Source organism: Protopterus annectens, chromosome 6.part0 (assembly GCF_019279795.1).
Source record: "Protopterus annectens isolate FY-2018-M chromosome 6.part0, PAN1.0, whole genome shotgun sequence".
Lineage (NCBI taxonomy): Eukaryota > Metazoa > Chordata > Ceratodontiformes > Protopteridae > Protopterus > Protopterus annectens.
This window is the reverse complement of record NC_056737.1, coordinates 1,672,099,552-1,672,123,999: the sequence shown is the minus strand read 5'-3', so window position 1 is coordinate 1,672,123,999 and position 24,448 is coordinate 1,672,099,552. Positions and strand designations below refer to the sequence as shown.

General features: G+C 41.5%; 1 protein-coding gene across 1 annotated transcript in view; it reads right to left on the bottom strand.

Annotated features, from left to right (window-relative positions):
• Positions 1–24,448, bottom strand: part of THADA (THADA armadillo repeat containing) — a 3,943,996-nt gene that overhangs the window by 3,616,583 nt on the left and 302,965 nt on the right. Inside the window, exon 10 of the mRNA XM_044073699.1 lies at positions 23,865–24,085. Coding sequence (XP_043929634.1) covers positions 23,865–24,085 — 221 coding nt within the window. The remainder of the gene's footprint in view (positions 1–23,864; positions 24,086–24,448) is intronic.

Here is a 24,448-nt window from a genome sequence, read left to right as displayed (position 1 = left end):
AACCTGTAACCTTGGTCTATAGTTTGCAAAATCCATTTTTCTCTTGTAATGCAGTGCCAGTTTCTTGAAAATAAGGTTAGCTTTGGGTGCTTGTAGTTGTTCCCTGGTAGGCAAGTCACTGAGATTGAGTTGTTGTAGTGGTGGTGGCTGTATCCCCTCGCTGCCTCGTTGGTTGTTACCATGCCACTGGCGACCCCTGTAGGCACCCCTGGATTGGTTTCTGCCTCTAGAGCGCCTATTCCTGCCTCTTTGTGGCTTAGAGGATTCTGGAAAGGACCAATTCTTGGAGGGCCAGTTCCTGCTAAACCTTGGAGGTTGAACTTGTAGGAAATCTTTCACTGTTTTTTGCTTTCTCTTCCATCTTTTTTAGTACCTGCTGTGCAGGGGAACCAAATAAATTGACCTTGTCCATAGGTGCATCGAAAAGCTTTGATTTGACATGGTCTGGTAATGCCTGTTCTTTCAACCATGCATGTCTCCTAATAACTGTGCCAGTCATGGCTGATCTAAAGGAAGCCTCCAGTGCATCATAGCCACATTTTAAAGAATGGTTACTAACTTGCTGTATGTTATGTACCATTTCCTGAACATACTTTTTATCTAAAGATTCTTCAGAGGACAGTTTTTTAGTCAACTGGTCAAGCATAAACTCTTGATATTGAATCATATGAAATTGGCAGTTCAAAGCTCTAGCTGACAAAGTAGCAGAGGTGTAAACTTTTTTACCCCATCTCTCTAAGGACCTGGATTCCCTTTCAGAGGGGGGTTTTAGAAGAAGTAGCTGCTACAGCTTTAGGGCCCTGGGAGATAGTCTCTGGATCTGCAACAGGAGCCTTATAGAAATGGTGATGAGTGTCCGGGACCCTGTAGTACCTATCGGGCTTAGCAGGAGCCGGAGGTAAAGAATCAGGAGCAGTGCAAGCATCATTAAATGCATCATCAACAACAGAAAGAACTGGAGGTATAGCTAAAGTTCTATGTTGTGGCAAATGTAGGAAGGTCCTAAGCCTCTTTCTAGAGTCTGTGAAATCTTGGCCCTGCCACTGAAATTGTTCCCTCATAGCATGCACGGTTTCCCCAAAGGAAAATTCCTCAGGAGGAGAGGCTGAAGGGATGGACTCCTCAGCATCAGAGTCTTCGTAAGGGGAATAAGAAGCCTCAGGAGGGTCTGAATGTTCAGAGTCACTTAGAAGTTTTGTCTGCTTTAGCCCTGGCAAAGGCCTTAATAGACATAGCTGGAGGAGGCCTAGCAGCTCCACGTGCAGGGGTTGAAACATCCAGGGGAATGGTGTCTGATAAATCCTGTGAAACCGCAACAGAAGATTGGATTTCAGAAGCCGTCTCTACCAGGTTAGAAGAGGCCTCGGTAGAAGGCATGTTATCGGCTGAAGAAAGAACCGCTTGCTCGGTTTCGGCCGAAACCGAGACACTCGTGGTTTGCTTAACCGCGGTTTCGGCCGAAACCGCGGACCGCGAGTGTCGGTCCTTTTTTGCGTTTTTTGGTAATTGGTCGGAGGATCCGACGGCATAATGTAGGCAAAATCAGAGCCGAATATCTGTTCAGCAAAGTCCGACCTCTAGCGTCCGTCGGTTAAAAGAAGCACAGGCTAGACAAGCTGCTACGTCGTGGTCTGGGCCTAAACAATGTATGCAATAGGAGTGGAAATCTTTATGAGGTATTTGTTTCCCACAAGATAAACAGTTATTAACTTTCTCTGACATCGGCTGAGGCAAGAAAGAGTCCCCAACGGGTACTTAGCTTTATAGAAGTCTTCGAAGAAGTATTCGGTAGTAGTAATCTCTGGATCTGACCAACCGGCACTTGCGAACAGCTTCTGCTTCGGGCGCCACGCGGCAAGAAAGACTGAGGAAAATGGCGTCGGCTGATGCCTTTATACCCGAATAACTGCCGCAATGACGTCGGGTGAAGTGCGACACCAGCCGAAGCCAGACCCAGACTTTGGAATCCGGCCGACCGAAGGGCTGCCTGACGACAGGACAACCCATTTGTAAAGACTGCAGATGCATCCTTGAAGGACATCATGTAAATACCTAACTCGCTTTAACAGAATACAATTATAAATAAAACATGTTTTACTACTGGCTGTAGCAACAGTTTGAAAACGAAATGTAGTTCAGTACATTTCATTAAAGTTTAGCAAGTGTATCTTTCTGAAGAATATTCATCTAAAATACATTTTCTTTATTTTTCATCATCTTTTTATCTAGTTTTCATCATCTTTTTATCTAGTCTATACTTCTCAGTTATCCATATTTTTGTCACATGTTTTGGTCTGTCCCATGTACAATGTGTGTGTATATGTTTTATTGTAGCAACTTAAGTTTATAAGAACAATACTTAAAATTTGTCCCTGATTTTTGTCCGTTTGTCCCCCATTATTTTGGCTTTGTTCAGAATTTTTGAAAAAAGAAATTGATAGACATACACCTCTCTAAGCAATTCTGGAATAAACCTTTTCTCCTGTTATAATGCCTCTTATCTTAGGTTATAAAGGTAAAGGCAAAATGCTCCCCAACTCCCACCTATACCTCCCACCTGTCTAAAATTTTATAAAATGTCTTAAGTTTTTGCTTCATATTTTTGTCTGCTTTTCATAAAGTGTGTGGCTTTCTGGCAAATAATTGAGGACTGAAGTCAGTAAATAATGACTTACATTTGAATTGCAGACTTCATATCTTTCAGAAAATGCATACAAATTCAAAACTTATTCTCCCAACTTTTAAGTTAATAACAGTGCTACTTGAAATCTGTCCCCAGTTTTGGCCTTCGTTTCCCCATTATATTTGGTTTTGTTCAGCATGATTGAGCTAAGAAGTTAAAAGGTATGCCCCCCCCCCAGTGTCACAGCTCCAGTCAAAGTAGTACACTTTTGTTACAGTGCTTACCTTGGAACTCAGCACTAAACTGTCACAGTCAATGTGCATGCGCCACCTGTGTAATACAATCAAATTCAGACAGCCACAGTTCCACAACAGATAGAAAAGTGTTGCAGTGCCAAATGTCTTATTAAATTATTTCAAAATGTTGCATATTAGTCTTCGTTTACTATAAAGTACAAAACAAACTGTTACAGCATCACTTAAATCAGCTGAAATCAACTACTCAAGCACAGAGGTACAACTGGGGTTTTCTAAAATAGCACATTTTAAAGTTAAACTAATATTGTGTCAGACATGGTTTGAGTAAACTGATTTGCAGTGAAGTACTTGAAGTAGATAAGCATAGTCTGTTTACAGCTTGCAGATCAAAAAAGTAATGCCAAAAGGTGTTCAAATACTGAGCCCTCAGGACAGGACTGACTGCCTTCATGCTTCCTAATAAGACAATTACCACTAGCACTTTGAGGGTTATGTGTTTTAGCCAGTCTGCTATCCTTTTTGCTATCATCATCCATCTGTCATCATCATCCATTAACATGGGGCCGGGGTGTCATGTTAAATGTCTCCATTTCTCTCGATTCATTGCCTCACTCCAGCCATCTTCGACTCGTTTCCTCTCACCTACTTTCTTTCTGTCTGTCCCAAATTGTCTTCTCCAGATTGTCTTCTGCTTTCTGCACATATGACGGAACCATTGCAGTCTGTTCTCTTTGATCCTTTCTGCAATTGGAGCTACTCTACTCTTATGTCCTAATTTCTTCATTTTTATATCTGCTGTAACCTCATCTCAGCCTGCTGCTTTCCCTGACTTCATTTTCCTTAGTGCTATTTTTACCTCTTCTCTCATCATAGGCTGTGTCTGGGGCAGTACAGCTTCTGTGGGGTTTTCTTCATTCAGAAGCTGCTGAAAGTACTCCTTCCCTCTTCCATTGATGTCCTATGGAATGGTGACCAGGTTATTGCTGGCATCCCTTATGAAGGGTGTCTGACTGTCTTCTTTATATTTCTCTCTGTCTTGCAACTTGAAATAGTTTCTTTTGCCACCTACTGAGTCACTTTCCTGAAGCAGGTAGAGTGCTTCCAATGGCCTGTTCTTTGCCTTTGCAACTCATTTCTTAGCTTCTTTGATAGTCAACCAGTATTCCTTCCTAGCCTGATCCTTCTTTTCAACTATCTACTTTTTCCTGAACTGCTTCTTTCTTTTGACGACTTCCTGGACTTCTGCATTCCACCACCAGCTTTTCTTATGAAAAGAGAGAAGTCTCTACCTTGGAATTACTATGCCTGTAAGATTCATTTATGATACAATACATTTCTGCACCTTGTTTCTGATAGTCATAGTGCAGTATGAGTTATGATGTTAGGTATACAAATTTTGGTGTCCTGATTTTCAGTTTGATGTATGTGCTTTCCAAGAGCCTTTGTCTATATTTTTGATGTCAGCCGGTTGAGAGGTATGGTGACCTCAGTTTGTTTAGGTATGTTTCATGCATTGCTGGTGACATGAAGGGAGGTTGGTAATGGGCTAGTACGTAGTAGATTATCTTATTTACATTAACAATACACAGAGCATTTCTAGGTCATTACCTCACTGTATAAGGCCAGTTATGATGGAGTTCTGGAGGAATGCAGATAACCCTCCACCAACCATGGGGACTTTCAAAGTAGAGGATCTGAATGAGTAGTAGGCATTGAAGTTAGGCAGGAAGGGTGTGTTCTCAGCACAGAGTATAACATCATATGACTCCTAATTAATCAGGAAAAGTGACACAGTCACTTTAAATCACTTTTATCCCCTGTCAAACGAGGTGAAAAGTTTGAATGTAAAAAAAGTGATATTGATACTGCTGCACAATATTTTAATAGCCACTAAGCAAGCAAGAATAATCCACAATATGCACACATCTCAGCTACAGGCTGGTACCACCTAATCTGCAGTAGGGATCCTGTCTATAGTGGCTAACCTCAACTCTGTGAACACCTGCAGTTAACTTCAGAGTGTCTCTGCCTCTGACTGAGTGTAGGAGGTGGTAAAACACAGCCTATCTACAACTACACCACCTGTCTGCTACATTTGTTTACTGTATTACAATTATATTAAGTATCATAATATACTTTTTAGTGTTAACTTTCAGCATGAACATTGTATTAGAGGTCATCCATATATTTATCTGTTTATCAAATGAATATATATTACTGCCTTTTCACACGATGTCAGAACATCTTCAGGTGATCTTTACACACCCCTGAAAATCAGTGCTCCACTTTCTCACTCCAATCCCGGTAGTTGACTAATCAGACTGCGCACCCCCCCTTTACAGTTTCTTGGATCCGCCACTGTCTTCCCATTGTTTCTTTGTGAATTGTATATCTAATTTCTCTTACCATTTTTTCTATTTTTGATTGAGTCCTATAGTTTCAGTGCAATATTTTATAACAATAGTTTCTGTTTTAGATTCAATTAAAAACTCAATCAGTGCACGTCTTTCAATTAAGATTCCCCAATCCCTTTCACATTTTCTATACTCTGATACCAATCCCTGATAGGGAAGGCAATCACTAGCCTGCAGTCCAAATGTCTTCTTGGCCTCTTCCCATTTTATTACCTTTTATTCTCTAATTATCTGTTCTCAATATCCTGGTTCCTTTGCCGGCTTCCTCCTGTAAATTCCAGCCCCCTCTTTTCTATTCTCTGGCCTTCAACTAGCATGTAGACAAGAAAGAAAGAATACAGCTTCCATGGGACCCAACAACATCCCTAGCTGTGTTCTACATGAAAGTAAACTGGCACCACATCTGTGTGTCCTATTCACTCACAGCCTCACCTTAGGCTTTGTCCCTTCTGAATGGCGCACTGCTACAGTCATCCCTCTCCATAAAGGAGGAGTGACTACAGACCCTGGAAATTATCGCCCCATTAGCCTGATGAGTCTGAAATGTAAGGTTATGGAGTGCATCATCATGGACCTAATTAACAAGGATATAGGGAATCTCCAAAGTCTAGATCCCATGCAATGTGGTTTTGTGAAAGGTAAATCATGCCTGCTCAACCTGGTTGACTTCTTTGAGTCAGTCACCAGAGGTGTGGATGAGGGTAAGGCAGTTCATACAGCCCACCTCGATCTGGCCAACGCCTTTGATACCATTCCTCACTCAGGAATTATTGATAAACTAACCAAAATAGGCATTGATCCCTATATTGTTAGATGGGTTGCAAACTGGCTCAGACATAGAACCCACAGTGCAAAAGTAGTGGATTCCAAGAATAACTGCCAACTAGCCACGAGTGGAGTCCCACAGGGATCGGTCTTGGGTCCTCTCCTCTTTGGCATCTACTTCTCAGAAGTCCAGGCCAACACGGAGGGACTCTGGCTGACTAAGTTCACAGAAGACTGCAGGCTGGGAGCCATTGTTAACTCTCCAAGTGATGCAGACATCCTACAGAAAGGCCTCACAGAGACCAATGACTGTTGTTGAAACCATGGCCTTAAGCTTAATGCCAAAAAATGCAACATCATCCCCTTTGGGAAAAACTCAGTTCCCACTAACTACCACATTGATGGGAGCCCACTGAACACTGAAGGAGTTATAAGAGATGGTGGGACACAGGTTGACAGCAACCTCTCCTTTGACCACCATATTGACACTGTGGTCAAAAAGTCCTTCTATGTGGCACATCTCATTACCAAGGGTTTTGCATCCGGGAAGAAAAAGGTCATCATTTCTCTCTACTCTTCCCTCATTAGACCAATCATAGAGTATAATGCCCCATTTGGCAGGTACCTCACTAGACACCTGCAAGAGCTGGACAGGCTACAAAAGTACCTCATGAAGAGGATCCTAGGCCTTAAACACATGCCCTACATGGACGGACTCAAAAAAACTCCAGCTATTCTCTGTCTCACATCATCTACTAAGAAGTGATCTCTGCTTGACTTACAAAGCCATGTCTGACCAATCTCTGTTAGAAATGCTACATCTACAGAAATAAATCCACAAAAAAGCTCACACCAGGTGTAGTGCAGCAAGCAAAATTGTAGTCCAAATTCAAACACAATGCAGCAAACAACAATGATGCAGCAAGCAGAGATAAATCCAACTTTGAACTCCAAGTTTAATCCAAATTCAAACGTTTGAATTTGGACTACAATTTTGCTTGCTGCACTACACCTGATGTGAGCTTTTTTGTGGATTTACTGGTTTGCTGTCTTTATCTTCACATCTAAAGTCCCAATCCCTCCACATCACACGTTCCAGAGAGCTCATCCTCATTACCACAATCAACAGAATATGCTGGAGGGACAGGTTCATAACCCAGACACTGCCTATGCTCTGGAAAGTACAGTTGTGTACACTTACCATAAATGTAGATGTTCGAGTGTATTCACTGTTGCAGTCATCACATTTGGGTTATCTGCTTGCAGTAGCGCTCAGTCGGCCTGATTAACAAAGTCTTGGGTCCTGAATCGGTTGCTGTCCCTTCTTCCATGACGTCAGGTCATCAGGGGTATAAAACATGCATCCGACACCATTACATCAATTTTTCTTGCCCCAGATGTCAGGTGCCCCCCAATGGGAAGCCATTAAATCTATAAATATACAAGGTTATACATCCTACAAAAAAGCAAATACACCAAAAAGCTTTTGAGCATAGTAAAGTAGGGTAGAGATATAGCCAAAAGAAGAAAGGGGTCTGGAGGAGGGTAACCAGGACTGCAACAGTGAATACACTTGAACATCTACATTTATGGTAGTTGTACACAACTGCACTATGTTCTTCGTGTTTCACTGTTGCAGTCATCACATTTGGGTAGATTCCCAAAGCTAAGGATGGGAGGAGAAATTTAGATAGCATTAGGACCAGCTATAAGGCCCTGCAAGACTGCAGTGGCAAAGCCAGCTCTGGATTTAGAGAAAATTGGCAGATGGTAATGCTTGGTGAAAGTATGTACTGAACTCCAGGTAGCAGCTTCCAGGATGTCCCTTAGTAGGGACGCCTCTGAGAAAGGCTGTAGAGGTAAATGCAGCCCTGATTGAGTGGGGTCTGATCCCCTGTGGAGTGGTTTTCCATGGTGCTTGTAGCAGAAATGAATGCAATGGCCTATCCATTTGGAAATGGTTTGCTTTGAAACAGCCTTCCCCTCTGCCCCTGCAGCAAATGCCACCAGCAGTTGGTCAGATTTCTTTTGAGGTTTAGTCCTGTCCAAGTAGAATATAAGTTGTCTGTGCACGTCTAAGGAGTGCAGTATCCGTTCCCCTTTGTTCTGTGGGTTAGGAAAGAAGGTTGGCAAATGAATGGACTGATTAAGGGCCACAGTGGATACCACCTTGAGCATGAAGGAGGGATTGGTCCTGAGAGACACCCTGTCTGCATGAAAGATGATGAAAGGCTCCACTGCCATGAGGGCATGTAATTCAGATACCCCTTCTTGCTGAATTGATTGCTAAAAGGAAAGCTGTTTTCCAAGAGAGGAATTTTAAATCTGCAGTGGCAGCTGGCTCGAAAGGAGGAAGGGTGAGCTTTTCCAATACAAAGTTAAGGTCCCAGGCTGGAGTTTGGGCTCTCCTGGGTGGTCGTAGACTTTTGGCCCCTCTGAGGAACTGCTTAAGCACTGGATGAGAGAATAGGGGAGGTTCTGTGTTATAATCAGCTGAAATGGCTAAGGTGTGAATTTTGATTGAGGAGAAAGACAGGCCCTTGTGAAGCATCTCAGTTAAGTATTATAAGATCCGAGGTAAAGTGGGCACTGCTGTGCTCATCCCTTGAGATTGGTTCTAGGCACAGAATCTTTTCCATTATTCAGCATAAGATTTTCTAGTACTAGGCCTCCTTGCCTCTAAAATGATAGGTTTACTGAGGGATGGTAAAGGAGAGATTAGGTAATTAGCCAGGCTGCTAGGTTCAGTGTATGAAGCTGAGGGTGCTGAATCTGGTTCTCCTGCTGAGACAATAGGGTAGGAGTCTGAGGCAGGTACCATGGGGCCAACAGTGACATACTGCGCAAGAGGGTGTTTCCAGTGTTGGCGTGGCCAGTCTGGTGCAATCAAAATTGTTCTTGGTTTGTCTTGATCTTTAGTAGTACTTTGGAGAGCAGAGGCAGAGGAGGAAAGGCATAAACTGATAGTTTTTTTCCAGCTGAAGGCCAGAGCATCCCACTTTCCAAGCTTGTTTGTGGGGAGTCCTTGTGCAAAATGTGTCCAATTGATAGTTCTGGGGGGATGCAAGCAGGTCTATATCTGGGCTTCCCCATTTGCTTGTCAACATGTTAAAAATCCTTGGTTCCAGCTTCCACTCGTGTGGGTCCATGAGGTTTCTGCTTAGTTCGTCTGCCAGTGTATTCAGTTTTGCTGGCAGGAATTGAGTTTGTAGATGCATTTGGTAGCTCAGGGCTGTGTTCCACAATGCCATGGCTAGTCTGCATAGGGGGTAAGAAGGTGTACCCCCTGCTTATGTACCACATAACAGTGGTGTTGTCAGTCTTTACCATTAATTGTCTTGGAAGAATGTGGTCCTTGAAGGCTGTCAGCACATGCTGTACAGCTAACATTTCTTTTTGATTGATATGCAAGTGCATTTGACTTGGATTCCATTTGCCCTAAATGCACTTCCCTGCCAGGTGAGCCCCCCCATGCATAATCTGATGAGTCTGTTGTTAGGGTTTGGGCGGCAGGGGGTGGTGTGAACGGTAGTCCCTTGTTTTGGTGGCAGGCCTCTGCCTACCAAAGAAATTCTAGGAGTAGGCAAGGTGTGACAGGAATCATTGCTTCTATATCCTGAGAATGCTGACACCATAGGCTTTTTAGATACCATTGTAGTTTCCTCATATGCAGTCTTGCATATGGAATGCTTGTAGTATTTGCCTTGCAGATAGCAGTGTTTTTGTGGCCACTTGTTTGAAGCAGGTGGTCAAATGAATTTGCTTCTCTTATAGATTAGTACTAAGCTAACTGCCCTTGTGAGCCATTTTAAGCCTAGTCAATTATCCCTTGTGAGACTCAAACCCTACACCTTGTGTTTGTAAGGCAAACACCTTAACCATTAGGCCACCCTCCCAACCTGTCGTGAGAAAAGCCATCTGGGAAGTTGTATTCAAACTTGCTCCCAGGAATATGATTTGACAGGGTACCAGGTGTGATTTCTTTTCATTTATGATGTACTCCGGAAAAGTTAGCACGCTTTGTACAAAAGCCAGATCATTCAAAAGTATGTCCTGACTTTCTGCCTGAATTAAACAATTGCCCAGGTATGGGTACATTTGAATATTTCTTTGCCTGCAAGATGTGATGACTGGGGCTAGGCACTTTGTGAATACTCTGGGCACAGTAGATAAGCCAAAGGGCAGTGCAGAGAACTGGTAGTGATTGTAGCCTGCTTTGAAGCGTAGGTATCTTCTGCAAGATTCCCTGATTGGGATGTGCAGGTATGCTTCCTTTAAACAGAGTTTTATTATCCAGTCATCTTTTCTTAGCATACGGAGCAACTGGTGAAGAGTCAGCATCTTGAATTTTGGAATCACCAAAAAGGTATTTAGAGTAGACGGATCCAGAATAGGACGCCATGAATTGTCTTTTCTGGGTACCAGGAAAAGTCTTGAGTAGAAACCTTGTCCTTTTTCCTCTTCTGGTACAGTTTGAATAGCCTTTATGTTTAAAAGAGAGTGTATTTGGTTTTGAGCCTCTGTCCACTGATTTGGGGGTAGATCTGGCCAACCTTTTTTTGCGTTGGTAATATGTGGAAGTGAAATATGTATCCTTGGAACACTATATTTAAAACCCACTTGCCCTGGGTAATGAGTTCCCAGTTTTTGACCTGCAGACCAATCTTTCCCCCTAAAGGAGCATTCAGTTGAGAAGTGCTTGGAAATTTTAAAATCAAGTCACTGAGACAGTTTTCCATAGGGGGAGTCTTACTGCTCCCAGGTTTGGAAGCGAAAGCCCCCCACTGCTTAGTCTTGTGCACACCCTGGGACTGAAACCTGGGATTTCTGTTGTGTCTGGGTTTGGATTGAGAAGGCCTAGAAGGAGCCGGAAAGGACCAATTCTTAGAGGGCCAATGCCTACTAAATCTTGGAGGCTGAACTTGTAAGAAATCTTTAAAAGTTTGCATAGATTTATCTTCATCTTCCATCCTTTTAAGAACTTCCTCAGCTTTGTTGCCAAAAAGGCAGTCCTGATTTAAGGGAGCATCCAATAGTTTAGCATCCAACAGGCAAAGACTGTGCCTTGAGCCAAGCATGCCTTCTGAGTACAGACCCAGTGACAGCAGCCCTGCAAGAGGCCTCTTAAGAATCAAACTCACATTGCAAAGTATGTTTTCAAACCTGTTCAGCAGAATGCATTAAATCCTGTAATTCCTTATTTTCAGCACAGTCAGGAATCAACATAATTTTCTGTTTAAGCAATCCAATAATATATTGCTGATACTTTAACATATGAAACTGACAGTTTAAGGCCCTAATGGCCAAGGTTGCAGAAGTGTAAACCTTCTTACCCCATCTATTCAGCGCCCTGGAGTCTCTATCTGAAGGGGTAGGGTTTTTGGCAGTAGAGGCCTTAATGCCCTTGGGTCCCTGGGAAATAGTCTCTGGATCCGCAATAGGATTTTTAAAAAGGAACTTGTGAGAATCAGGAACCGTGTAGTATCGGTCAGGTTTTCTGGGAGCAGGAGGCAAAGAATCAGGGGCCAAACTAGATTCCAAAAAGGCATCATCAACAATGTCTAATACAGGAGGTATAGCTAAAGGCTTATGCTGAAGCAACAGTAAGAAATCCCTAAGTCTCTTTTTCGAATCAGAAAAATCCTGGCTTTCCCAGTGGAAATGCTCCCTTAGAGTGTGCAAGGTTTCACCAAAAGAAAAATCCTCTGGAGGGGAAGTAGAGGGAATACAGTCCTCTGCATCAGAATCCTCATAAGTAGATAAGGGTAAATCCAGATCATCAGAAGAATCAGAAAAATCAGAATCCTGGTCAGAAGATTCATAAACAATTTCAGTCCTAGGTTTCTTAGAAGAGGGAGGCTGGCTTCCCCTGATTAAAGTTATAAGATCTTCAGCCATTCTTATCATTTGTTTTTCAGGCATAGAGGCCTGAGCATGCGGCCTGGGCATCGGTTTTCTAGGCATGGTTCGAGGATTAGGCCTTAAAGAAGGAGGAGGAGTCGGTTTAATATGCAAGTCCATAGGCCTGAATACACCCTTAGAAGCCGGTGCTTGCACAGCGGCTCCGGAGCCATCCAAGGTAGAGACATCCACAGGTTCCACATTTGAAGCATCTCGTGGCATACCGGACTCCGAATGGGTCTCAGTAGAGGCCTGCGAATCAGAAGTAATGGGTATCAGGGGCTGCAAAAGCACCTCACTGACGACCGGCGAAATGGCGACTGGCTTAGGAGAAGCGTTGTCGGCAGTTTTGGACCTAGGCGGCCTGTCTCTTTCTTTATCCTTGCGCTTTTTTGGAATTCCGGTAGTCAAATGGATTACCAATGACATTTCTGGATAATTGAACAGACAACCAAAATATTTAGAGGTGAAAATATACCAACGACGGATAGTGCATTGATTAAATAAAGCACAAAACCGACAGCAAGGTATGTTGTGGTCAGGACCTAGGCAATGAATACAGTACGAATTAAAATCTTTGTGAGGTATTTGCTTTCCACAAGAAATGCAATTATTAACTTTTACTGACATCAGTAAGGAGCAAGAAAAAGTTTCCCCAACGGGGTACTTACCTTTAGTTGAAGACTTCGGTTCTGAAACTCGAAAACGAAAACTTCAGGAGTCGGCCGACCGGCACTTGTGAACTGCTTCTGCTTTGGGCACCGCACGGCAAGAAAGACTGATGTAATGGCATCGGCTGCATGTTTTATACCCCTGACATCATGGAAGAAGGGACAGCAACCGACACAGGACCCAAAACTTTGTTAATCAGGCCGACTGAGGGCTACTGCAAGCAAATAACCCAAATGTGATGACTGCAACAGTGAAACACGAAGAACATCAGACTTTCCATAGATGTCAAGCAGAGCACCTCACTGGCCCTCTTCAAGAGAAATTTTGAAGAGGGGATGGGAAATAGAAAGTTCACTCTGGGGATCACTCCAATGGCTCTACTTGATAGAGGCACTGGGAACTGAAGTCGGGCAGCACAATGCCAGGGCACTTCTATGGGCTAGGCTTGTAAAGACTCCAGGGCCATTAGCCTAGTACACACCTATGAACTCTACTCAGCCTTCATCAGACCCATCATTGACTACAATGCCCTCTTAGCATGTACCTAGCTAGGCACGTGCAACAGCTGAAACACCCTCAAAGGTTCCTCACCAGGAAAGTCCAGGGTATGAATTCATTGTTCTAAACAGATTACCTTAAGGTCCCATCTATGTACAGGTTACTACAAGATATATGCCTAGCATACAAGGCATCACATCCTCAGATCCAGCTCGTATGGACTCCTGCACATCTGCAAAACAAAAAGCACCAGAAACACTAACTCCAGTGACCGGAGCTCTGCATGCAATATAAACAGAGCATGCTGGAGAGACAGTCTCAAAGGATCCTCACACTATGGAAAAGGTTTCCATCAACAAGAAGCAGAATTCAACTATGACCATATTCAAAAGATACCTTGATTACTGAATGGGAAATCACAAATTTACACAAAAAATTATGTGCATGGATACACCAAAGTCACAGATAAAGCAATAACGTGAAACAAAAAGCTCCAACTTCAGAAATGATACGCTGTTTATTGCTACAAAATGATAAAATACAGGGTGCAAAGCTTTCGGGTTAAAGCCTTCCTCAGTGCTCATACTTCTCAAAATGAGCTAACAGTCACTGGCCCCTTTCAGTCCTGTCATGCCATCGGCTGCTGGCTCTGTTCGTGGCTTGCTTTTACTATGTTAAACTACGCCAGGCATCATACATTGTTCTACTTAGTACCCTGGCTTCCCATCCTAAAAGATCTATCTAAAGGGATCCTGTGGTGCTTTCAGAAACTACTCTGCTTCACCCCCCCCCCAAGAACTGAAATACAAAAGAGTGTATGTACCATATTGTGTAAATATCTTATGCCCATGCCATTTAATTGTTGTTTTTGACCCAGCGTGGGCTAGACCTTAGGCTCTCTTTAGCTCCCCATGCTCCATCCCATCCTGCCCATCTTGAGTGCTGTGCCAAAAGCCTGTATTTACTCAGTTTGATCACCAGGTGGCAGCATCCACCAACTAACAACTTCTCCCATCTCATTAGGCACAGAACTTTTCAGTTAACCTTCAACTGCCCAATTCTACATCCTTACCCCCTGTGAATTCTGTTTCTTTCTACCTAAATACACAGTGCCCTGTGCCTATCCCCTGTGCCTCCTTACCTTTGAGTTCTACTCCTTCCCTCACTGATTGTTTTCGTAGCCCAAGTTTTCTTCCTTCGTCTGGGCTCACTCCGCTCCCCTACTCTGCCCCCACTACATCTAAACTTGTACCCTTACAGCCACACCCACTCCACCTAATCCAATAAACAAAAACCTTTCCCCACTCCTTACTTCCTAGCCCCACCCCCTGATCACTTCATAACATCTAGCCAAACGCATTAACACCCATCCCAGAATCCACTCATATCAACACTCTCCCCCACTCAAACCCTAAATTACCACCATGCTTACAAAACCAGACCCACTTGTAACCCATATACTACTACTACTTAGTTTATCCTATCTAACATATGTCGCCAGACCTCTTATTACTATTCACCCCCCTTCATACAACTAGTTCAATCCAAAGGCAACACATTTACTCTTCTACCTTCATAAGCCCTTATCTATACTTCAACTACTCCCTACTCTTCCCCTATAAACTCATTCCCACCTACAAGTACACCACTCCAACCCTAATTAGCACTACACATATGAAACATGTAACCCTTAAACTACACACCAAACAGTCTAAATACCTCTATTTCCATATTCACCAACTTATCGCCACCCTTCTCTCCGGCGATATACACCCTAACCCTGGTCCCTCTCCCAATCACACTTAAATCCGCCCCCCTTTAACCCCCCTTCATCAGGAAAAACCCTCTCCTTCTAAGCATTGAATGCTCAAAGTAAATGTAACAAAATCCCCAACCTTTATGCCTGGCTTCTCCATAACCAGCCTGACATATTGTCAATCTCTGAAACATGGTTAAAACTCTCCCTAAAAAATTCTGAAATAACTCCCCCCAACTACAGTATCATTAGAAAAGACAGAACCCACAAAAAAGGTGGTGGAGTTGCTCTCCTCTATTCTTCCTCCCTTTCAGTTACTCCATACACTAAGCCCATCCCCCAATTCATCAACGCCGAATTAATTCTGGCCCTACTCCAGTTAAACAGGCATAAATCCATATGCATAGCCTCCCTCTATATACCTCCTGGTGACAATACCCCTATCCTCGAGTATATTCTCTCTTGGTCCTCCAACAACATAACCAATGAGACTATAATCTTAGGTGACAAGAATATTAACTAGACCTCTGTTCAATCCCCCACTAACTCCCTAAACATAAACCTCTGTAACTTCCATCAGCTTATCAACTCCACAACCAGACCATCAAAGGACTACTCCTCTGGAAGCACCCTTGACTGGATTCTGGTATCTCACCCACATCTTATCTCCAGTAGTGGCACCCTCCCGGAACTCCCTTAGTGATCACTTTCCCATTTTCGCTCATCTTCACTCTTCCGCCATACAACTGTCTCATACCACCATCTCTATATGCTCCTTAAAACACTTCAACCCCAACACCTTCTCTGACTTACTGAAACAATTCAACTGGAGCTCTCTAAAAACTCTTCCCCTAGATGAAGCAGTCCCCTACTTTAATACATTTCTAAACCTTTTAGACCCCTTTGCCCCCTTGAAAACTAAAAGAATTAAAAGCAACACCGTCCCCTGGTTAAGTAAAGATACCTTAGCTGTCACGCGCCTCCATGATAAAGCCTTGAAACAACACCATAAAAATAAAACCGTAGTCACCCTAACCGAATATAAAATACTCCGCAACAGAGTTAAAAAGTTCATCACTTCAGATCGTAAATCCTACTATACCACACTCCAAAACAACCATAAGACTAACTCTAAAAAATTCTGAGATAGTATCTCCACCCTCTTTAACCCAGGCAGAAAGGAAAATCCTTGCTCCGATCATAATGCTTCCGATATCAACAGCCTCCCAATTTAACAGCTTCTTCATCGACTCCATAACCAAATTAATATCATTCTTCACAAATAACCCTACTTACTCAGCTACACCTTCTACTATCTCCTTCTCAAGTACTTCGACCGTTCGACCGCCCAGCTTCCTCTCTTCTCCCTGAAACCCATCCAGGTATTAACTATAATAAAACTCCTTCAGAAATTAAAACCATGCTCCAATGCCCCTGACAATACCCTTTCCTTCTTCCTAAAGACAGCTGCAGAAGCCATTGCCTTCTCCATATGTATTCTTATAAACAGATCAATCCAAGAAGGCTATGTACCCCAACTCTGGAAAAAAGCCTTTATTATTCCCCTCCACAAAGGAGGAAACAACAACGTCCCCAATTTTAGATCTATCGCCATCTTATCTCCCATCTCCAAGCTACATGAAAAGTGTATCCACCTACAACTACTACCCTATCTCATCGACAATCACTTACTAACCCCAACACAACACGGCTTCAGGCCCGTTCACAGCACTACTACCACACTACTCTCCTTCCTTGAAACCGTGAACAAAGCCCGCAACTCCGGCTGTATTGTATCCACCCTCCTTCTAGACCTTTCTAAGGATTTCAATGCCATCTCTCACAACCTTCTCATAACCAAACTCTGTAATAAATCTATTACCCACTTCTATCAACTGGTTTATCAGTTACCTTTCCAATAGGCAACAAGCAGTCAAATGGAAGAAAGCCATTTCCCCATTCCTCAACAGCCCCACTGGTGTACCCCAGGTTTCCAGATTAGGTCCCCTATTGTTCAATATTTTCCTAAACGACTTCCACCATGCCATCCCTAATGCAAAAATCGTCCAATACGCAGACAATTCGACAATTATCTGTTCTGCTAACTCCACTCCCACCCTCATAAAATTACCAAAGATGCCTTCTCATCCACTGAACAATGGATGTTAGATAACCACCAGGCACTCAATGCATCAAAAACCAAACTCATGATATTCACCCCTTCCAAAACTACAGTTATCAACAAAAATTCATTCTCCATCACCAGTCAGAATAACACTTCTCTTGAAATAGTACCCAATGCAAAACTGTTAGGAGTTCTCATTGACAATCGGCTTAAATTTGATACCCATATATAAACAAATATTAAAAAAGCACACCAGAAAGTTGGTATGTTCTACCACCACATTCGCTAACTCACTCCATCTACTAGATTCCTTCTCTCTATCACATCTCATCCCTTCTCTCCTTTGTGGTGCCCCGCTCCTAACCAACCTACACTCTTCTATTAAAACAAAACTCTCTTCCTGCTACAACAAAATCGCCAAATTCACCACTAGACACAGATCCTCCACTCATCATTGTATTGCCCTCCACAAACTACGTTGGCTAGAGCTGCCCAGCTATCTTATCCACACTCAACTAATTCATGCTCAAAAATTCATATTCAGTCATTCTCTCTGCCCCTCCCTTGCCTCAACCTTTACAATGCACCTACCCAACAGACTCCTAAGAACCAATACTCAGAATCTGATTGAACTTCACAAACCTGCCCGTCCAGCAGGCAAACTTTTACTCTCTTTTTCCTTAGCACGTCTCTGGAACTCCCTCCCACCTCATATTCGCCTCACTAGTGGCCCCTCCACCTTTACAACTCTGTTCCACTCACACCTAACATCTTTCTGGGAATGCTCATGCTACCATCCTACATCATGTCCCCGGCAGCTACCTTACTCCCTACCCCTTCTCCCTTCTCCTTTAATCCTAACTCAAATATCTACCTCCCCCTTTCCTCTCTGCCTCTACTTCCCCTAACTCATCTCTTCCCTACCTCATTTAACCTACATATCCCCCCACTGATCATATTCCCCCTGTGGGAACATACATATAGTAAAGAGCTCTTTCGTTTTAATTGACTTGTAAATACCTACTTATTATTGTAATAGATGTAACACCTATGCTAGCAATGATAGGGACTATATATTTGTAACCTTTTACTAATTGTTATATAATTTCTGTTTTTATCTTCTAAATTGTATCATCATATACTTTTGTTTTCATGTACTCTTCTTGCACTATAACAGCCTGTTATTTTATATATTGTATCTACAAAGCTTTTCTCCCCAGGACTCCATTGAAAATGGGCGCCTTTGGTCCAATGGACCATCCTGGCAAACAAATTTCAAATAAATAAATATAAAATTCAAAAACAACACATGACAACAGCCAACCAATAAAGTATCACTAGTGATTAAAACAGCAATTAATACATATAAAAATAGCAGCAATTAATACACGAACAATAAATCATGCTAAACAATTTTATCAATAACATAATTTTATAAAAGCTCTTTATAAAGTGGATATAAAACATTTACACACCCCTGTTAAAATGCCAGGTTTTTGTGATATAAAAAAATTAGACCACAATAAATCATTTCAAAACTTTTCCAGCCTTTAATGTGACCTATAACCTGTACAATTCAATTGAAAAACAACAAATCTGTTAGGGGAAAAATATCAAAAGTAAAAAACATACGATACGCTGGTTGCATAAGTGTGGACACCCTTAAACTAATACTTTGTTGTGTGTGCACACCCCTAAACTAATACTTTGTTGAAGCACCTTTTCATTTAATTACAGCATTCAGTCTTCATGGGTAGGAGTCTAGCAGCATGGAAAATCTTGACTTGGCAATATTTGCCCACTCTTCCTTGCAAAAGCACTCCAAATCTGTCAGATTGTGAGGGCATCTCTTGTGCACAGCCCTCTTCAGGTCAACCCACAAATTTTCTATTGGATTTAGGTCTGGGCTCTGGCTGGGCCATTCCAAAACTTTAATTTTCTTCTGGGGAAGCCATTCTTTTGTTGATTTGGATGTATGCTTTGGGTCATTGTTGTGCTGAAAGGTGAAATTCCTCTTCATCTTCGGCTTTCTAGCAGATGCCTAAAGGTTTTGGGTCAAAAGTGACTGGTATTTTGAACTGTTCATAATTTCCTCCACCTTGACTAGAGCCCCAGTTCCAGGTGAAGAAAAGCAATCTCAAAGCATGATACTGCCACCAACATGCTTCACCGTGGGGATGGTGTTCTTCTGGTGATGAGAAGTGTTGTTTTTGCGCCAAATGTACCTTTTGGAATTGTGGCCAAAAAGTTCAACCTTGATCTCATCAGACCATACTGCATTTTCCCACATGCTTTTGGGAGACTTGATGTATTGTTTTGCAAATTTTGGCCAGGCCTGGATGTTTTTCTGTGTGTTCCGTACTGCAACCCTACCCCATAGTCTAGACATATGGAGAATATGGGAGATTGTTGTCACATGTAGTACACAACCAGTACTTGCCAGAAATTCCTGCAAATCCTTCAGTGTTGCTGTAGGTGTCTTGGCAGCCGCCTTGACCAGTTTTCATCTGGTCTTTTCATCAATTTCAGAGGGACATCCAGTTCTTTGCAATGTCACTATTGTCCCATATTTTATCTACTTTTTGATGACCGTCTTCACTGCGTTCCATGGTATATCCAATGTTGTGGAAATTTTTTTGTACCTTTCTCCTGACTGATACCTTTCAACAATGAAATCTCTTTGATGCTTTGTAAGGTCTCTTCGAACCATGGCTTTTGCTGTAGCAGTCAACTGAGTAAATGTCAGGAAATTCTTGCTAGGACAGCTGAACTTGGTTAACCAGAATCTCTCTAAATGGTGGCAGGTGTATACCCAAGAAGACTGAATGCTGTCATTAAATCAAAAGGTGCTTCAATAAAGTATTAGTTTAAGGGTGTGCACACTTATGCAACCAGCGTATTGTACGTTTTTTTAATTTTTTTATATTTTTCTCCCTAACAGATTTGTTTTTCAACTGAATTGCACAAGTTAAGGGGTCACATTAAAGGTGGGAAAAGTTTTGAAATGATTTATTGTGGTCTCATTTTTTAATATCACAAAAACCTGGCATTTTAACAGGGGTGTGTAAACGTTTTATATCCACTGTATATTTGTGTGTGTGTGTGTGTGTATATATATATATATATATATATATATATATATATATATATATATATATATACATATATATACATACATACATATACACACACACACACACACACACACACACACACACACACACACACACATGAAAACAATGAATACTACTACCATCTGTACTCATTTCTTTAAAACCATTATCAGTCAATGGTTCTGCATTTGGTTTTTTTTTAGTTTGTTTTTTTTTACTAAAATGGGTTTAATACAGACAGCACTATTTAAGTCAGGTTTTGAGTCAGCCTTTAGTCTTAACATTCAACTATATTCATTATTTTCTAAAATATTATTAATATGACCACCTCCAATATGCTTTTGCACCACATCAAAACTTGTGACTGATGTCTTAGTTCAAAATGTGTTTACTCAAGGCATTTGTTTGAATGTTCCTACGTATATCTGACTTATGTTCAACAATACCTTCTCCAAGTCTACGTCTGTATTTTTCTACATAAAACAGGAACATTTCACAAGGTTGCAAGATAAACCACATGTGTAGTATTACATGTGGCATGGCAAAAGAAAGTATATGTCCTCAGTCACCGGATGTATAAACATATTGTTAGAAATAATATCTTTACAACAGCTGAAACTGTAACAAGGGAAAGTTCAAATTTATTTATTACCTTATAATTACTGGCCAATTTGAAATCTTTATAACATAAGCTTCTCCGTAAATTTTTACAATTGCTATATGCAAACCTTGGTCTATCCTCCAGCAACTGTTGTAGGGCAGGCATAGCCCTTAAAATATTCCAATTCTTACGTATTACATTCCTCACATAAATGGTTCTTCTGTAGGTAGTTAAATCTAATTTTACTCCCTTGTGTGAATCTACAGAGCCACTGACTGATAATGGTTTTAAAGAAATCAGTACAGATTGTAGTAGTATTCATTCACTGAGGAAGTGTTTTACCCAAAAAGCTTTGCATGCTGTATTTATCATTTTGTAGCAATAAACAGCTTGGTGTTTCTGAAGATGGAGCTTTTTGTTTCATAAATCACAAATTTACCCTTGTTCTCCATGTTTCTGATGGACAGAGGTCAACAGTAAGTAAATTAATCCTCAGCTAACACCCCTACACATAACCTTTAGCTATCTCTTTACTTACATATCACACCATATAGGCATCCAATGAACTATGGGACAAAACTGGGTTGGGTTGCAAGGCTAGGTTTGTAAAGACCCTAATGGCCATTAGTCTAACAAAAACCTATTAACCTAAGTGACCTGCAGAGACCTACTCAAATCACAGTGGTGAGTAATCAATCACTTAATGGATGAAATCAGCAGAAGCAAAGGAAGCTGAATCTTCTGAAGCTGAGTTCAGGACCAAGAGTGCCCCAGCAGCCAAATGTTTGTTTTTCACTCAGCAGTGGGGCCTTCACCAGGCACAGTGAGCAAGGAATTGTCATAAATAAAGTCTGGGTCTCAGTACCAAGAACAGGAGATGGGTTTGTGTCCCTTCATTTAATCATGCACATTTCACAAGATGAGGACCATTCCCCTATGATGTGACGTCCACAGACAAGGAATAGTGGTCACCACAAGAGCACCAAATGAATTTGGAAAAGAATATAAGCTTGAACGCACAAGCCATGGATGCTGAGTTCACTACTTTCTGCATTTCGCCCATGAATTCTTGGATGCACCCTATGATCTGTACGTTCCTTAGCCCCATTTCATAAAGGATTGGCAAAAGCAGCTGATGAAGAAGATCACAAGGGTGTTCTTCAACAATGGTGTGTTGGTACTTTGAAACACGGTCAATGGCAACACCTAATGAAGTCACGGCTTTGTCACAAGCAGTAAAGGGAGTGGCTGAAGTGGTCCTGGATCATGATCTGATGGCCACAGTCAAACATGGTGGAGCTATCTCAGGCATCAAATTCAGGATTTTCTTTTAAATAATACGTGTGAGCAGGACAGCTCAGCAGTATGGGCAGCTTGAAATCTCGATGCTTGCAGGAAGTATACTCAAGCATGGGGTCGTTATTCTAGGGCTTCAGTGGTTGGTCCTCAAAACAAGAATTTTTTTTTAACAGATGTACCAATAGGGACTTACAGTGGTTTTGGTAAAAAAATAAGTATGGGAAAACCTTAATTTCTTACTGTAGGTCAAGTACCCCCCCCCCCCCCCATCTCTCAAATATAACACATTATTGCTGTAGCACATTGGGGATAGAGCATTTCTGTCAGGTGAGTCATTTCACTAACACAATTTAGCAAATCCTTTTTTCCAGAAAACGGATTTGTTAAACTGTGCTTTGGTAACTTTCAGCTATCACGAAAATGCCAATCAGTGCACCAAATCATTAGCAAATGACAGAGATGTCAAGCTTTCTCCATACAATAAAAGTATTTAATTTTCCCCTTATTCATTCCATAATGTGAAGTGTTTGCGATTACAAAGTGGAAAAATGGGAAGTGTTAACAGCACTTCAATGTCGAAGCACAATGTCAACCATGTTTGCCTTGTTCTGATAAGAGGGTTAATGAGGATGCCGAATGGAAATACCTGCTATACACAAGCATCACAAAAAGAGTATTAATTGCAAGGAGGACAGTTTAATTAGAATAATAAGATTTAACAATATATGCAGCATTAATAAACATACTACAGAAAAATAACAAAAGTAAAGATATTTCTGTTGGTAAGATCATCCATTTATTTGTTCAGTATTAAAAAAAATTAAAGAAATATGATGTAATAAATACTTGTAAATAATAAGTTCTAAGGAACTACTTATATTTTTGAAGGAGGATACTATACTAAGGAAATATATACAAATAATTATGTGCGTTGCATAAGCATCAAAATGTCTAGAATGTGGTATCAGGATAAATGGTTTGATAACTTTTGAAAGAACTCAGAAACTGAAGAATAAAAACAGATATTTCATTTGTAATATATAAGGAGTAATAATAGTGGTATGGATATATGTTTTGGTACTGCAATACTTTCAGGATTAATAAAGATTAAAATAAAATCCCTGGCATGGACCAGACTGCACACAAAAATCTTATGAATGTGTGCCAGTGTTGGTGGCATAGAAATTTAAACCCTGGCTACAGCCCAGACAGGCCAATATCTGTTAACAGCTCAAACCATTTAAAGTGCAAGCAGGGGAGGATAGGTGTGCCTGTCATGGGGAGAGGGGGTGTGCTGAGTGAGACAAACATATGCACACAGCCACAATCCCTTGAAGAGTTGATGTCGCACAGAGTGCTCAAGGGGACAGGCTTTCTGTTGATGAAGTCACAACATGATGGTAGCACTCATTAGCAAGTGCACAGAAGGAGGGTATTGTGAATCAGCATGAAAAGGTATATAGCTTGTTCCCCTCCCAGGGCTGCTGCTGGGCTGTGTACAAGATGCTCTCACTGCTAAGAAGCCAAGGAGGGCACAAACTCCCACGTGCCTGCCTGCATGAAAGTACCTCTGGATATTTCTCATTCAAGCAGATCTTGGGGATCCTTCACCACTAGGGAACAAATATGCCTGATGTCTGCAAAGGAGACACCTAGAAAAAAGCTCTTATTACTGCGTTGCAGACAGCAGTTCCCACAGCAATCACCCAATGCTCCTAAAAAATAAGCTGTAATTTAAAAATGACAAAATGCAAACCGTACTAATCTAGAATATTAATAATAATAAAAAGGTGCACAATCCAAAAATAAGTTTTCTAAATGCTGTCCATATCAAACATACCGTGAACTAATCGGCATAAGAAAGGTGACTATGTTCAGTAGTAACTGCTCTCCTCTTTGTCCCATGCTTTCTATTCTCCAATCCAGCATGCTCAATGCTCCTTGGCACAGGAAAAGTAGGGTCAAATCTGGCAGCTCGGGGATGAGAAGATTGCCACAGCTTCTTACAAGCCATTCGGGTGCATGATCTTTCTTCACTGCACCAAAGAGCAAATTATTCACCTGTTAAAATTATTAAAACCATTAAATGAAGTGTCTAGAATTAACTCCTGTGGTTAACTAGGAAGCACAAACATGAAAAATAAGCTTTTCTGTCCCATAACGGTTAGTTTTTTAAAATTTTGTTCCAAAAAAAAAAAAAAAAGATGTTAGTCTCACTGTCTCTAAGCTAGCTCGCTTTTGTCTTTGAACTGCATTATTTTGCTTGCTGCTATATTGTACCATTTCAGTTATCTCCCTCTTAAAAACTTCAACCTTCAGTTAGACAAAGGCTTTTTAAGTTATTGGCCAAAAAATGTTAGCCATAAAAATATTTCTCACTGATTGCAAGACTTCATGTCCCAGACAAAAACATTCAGGTAAATA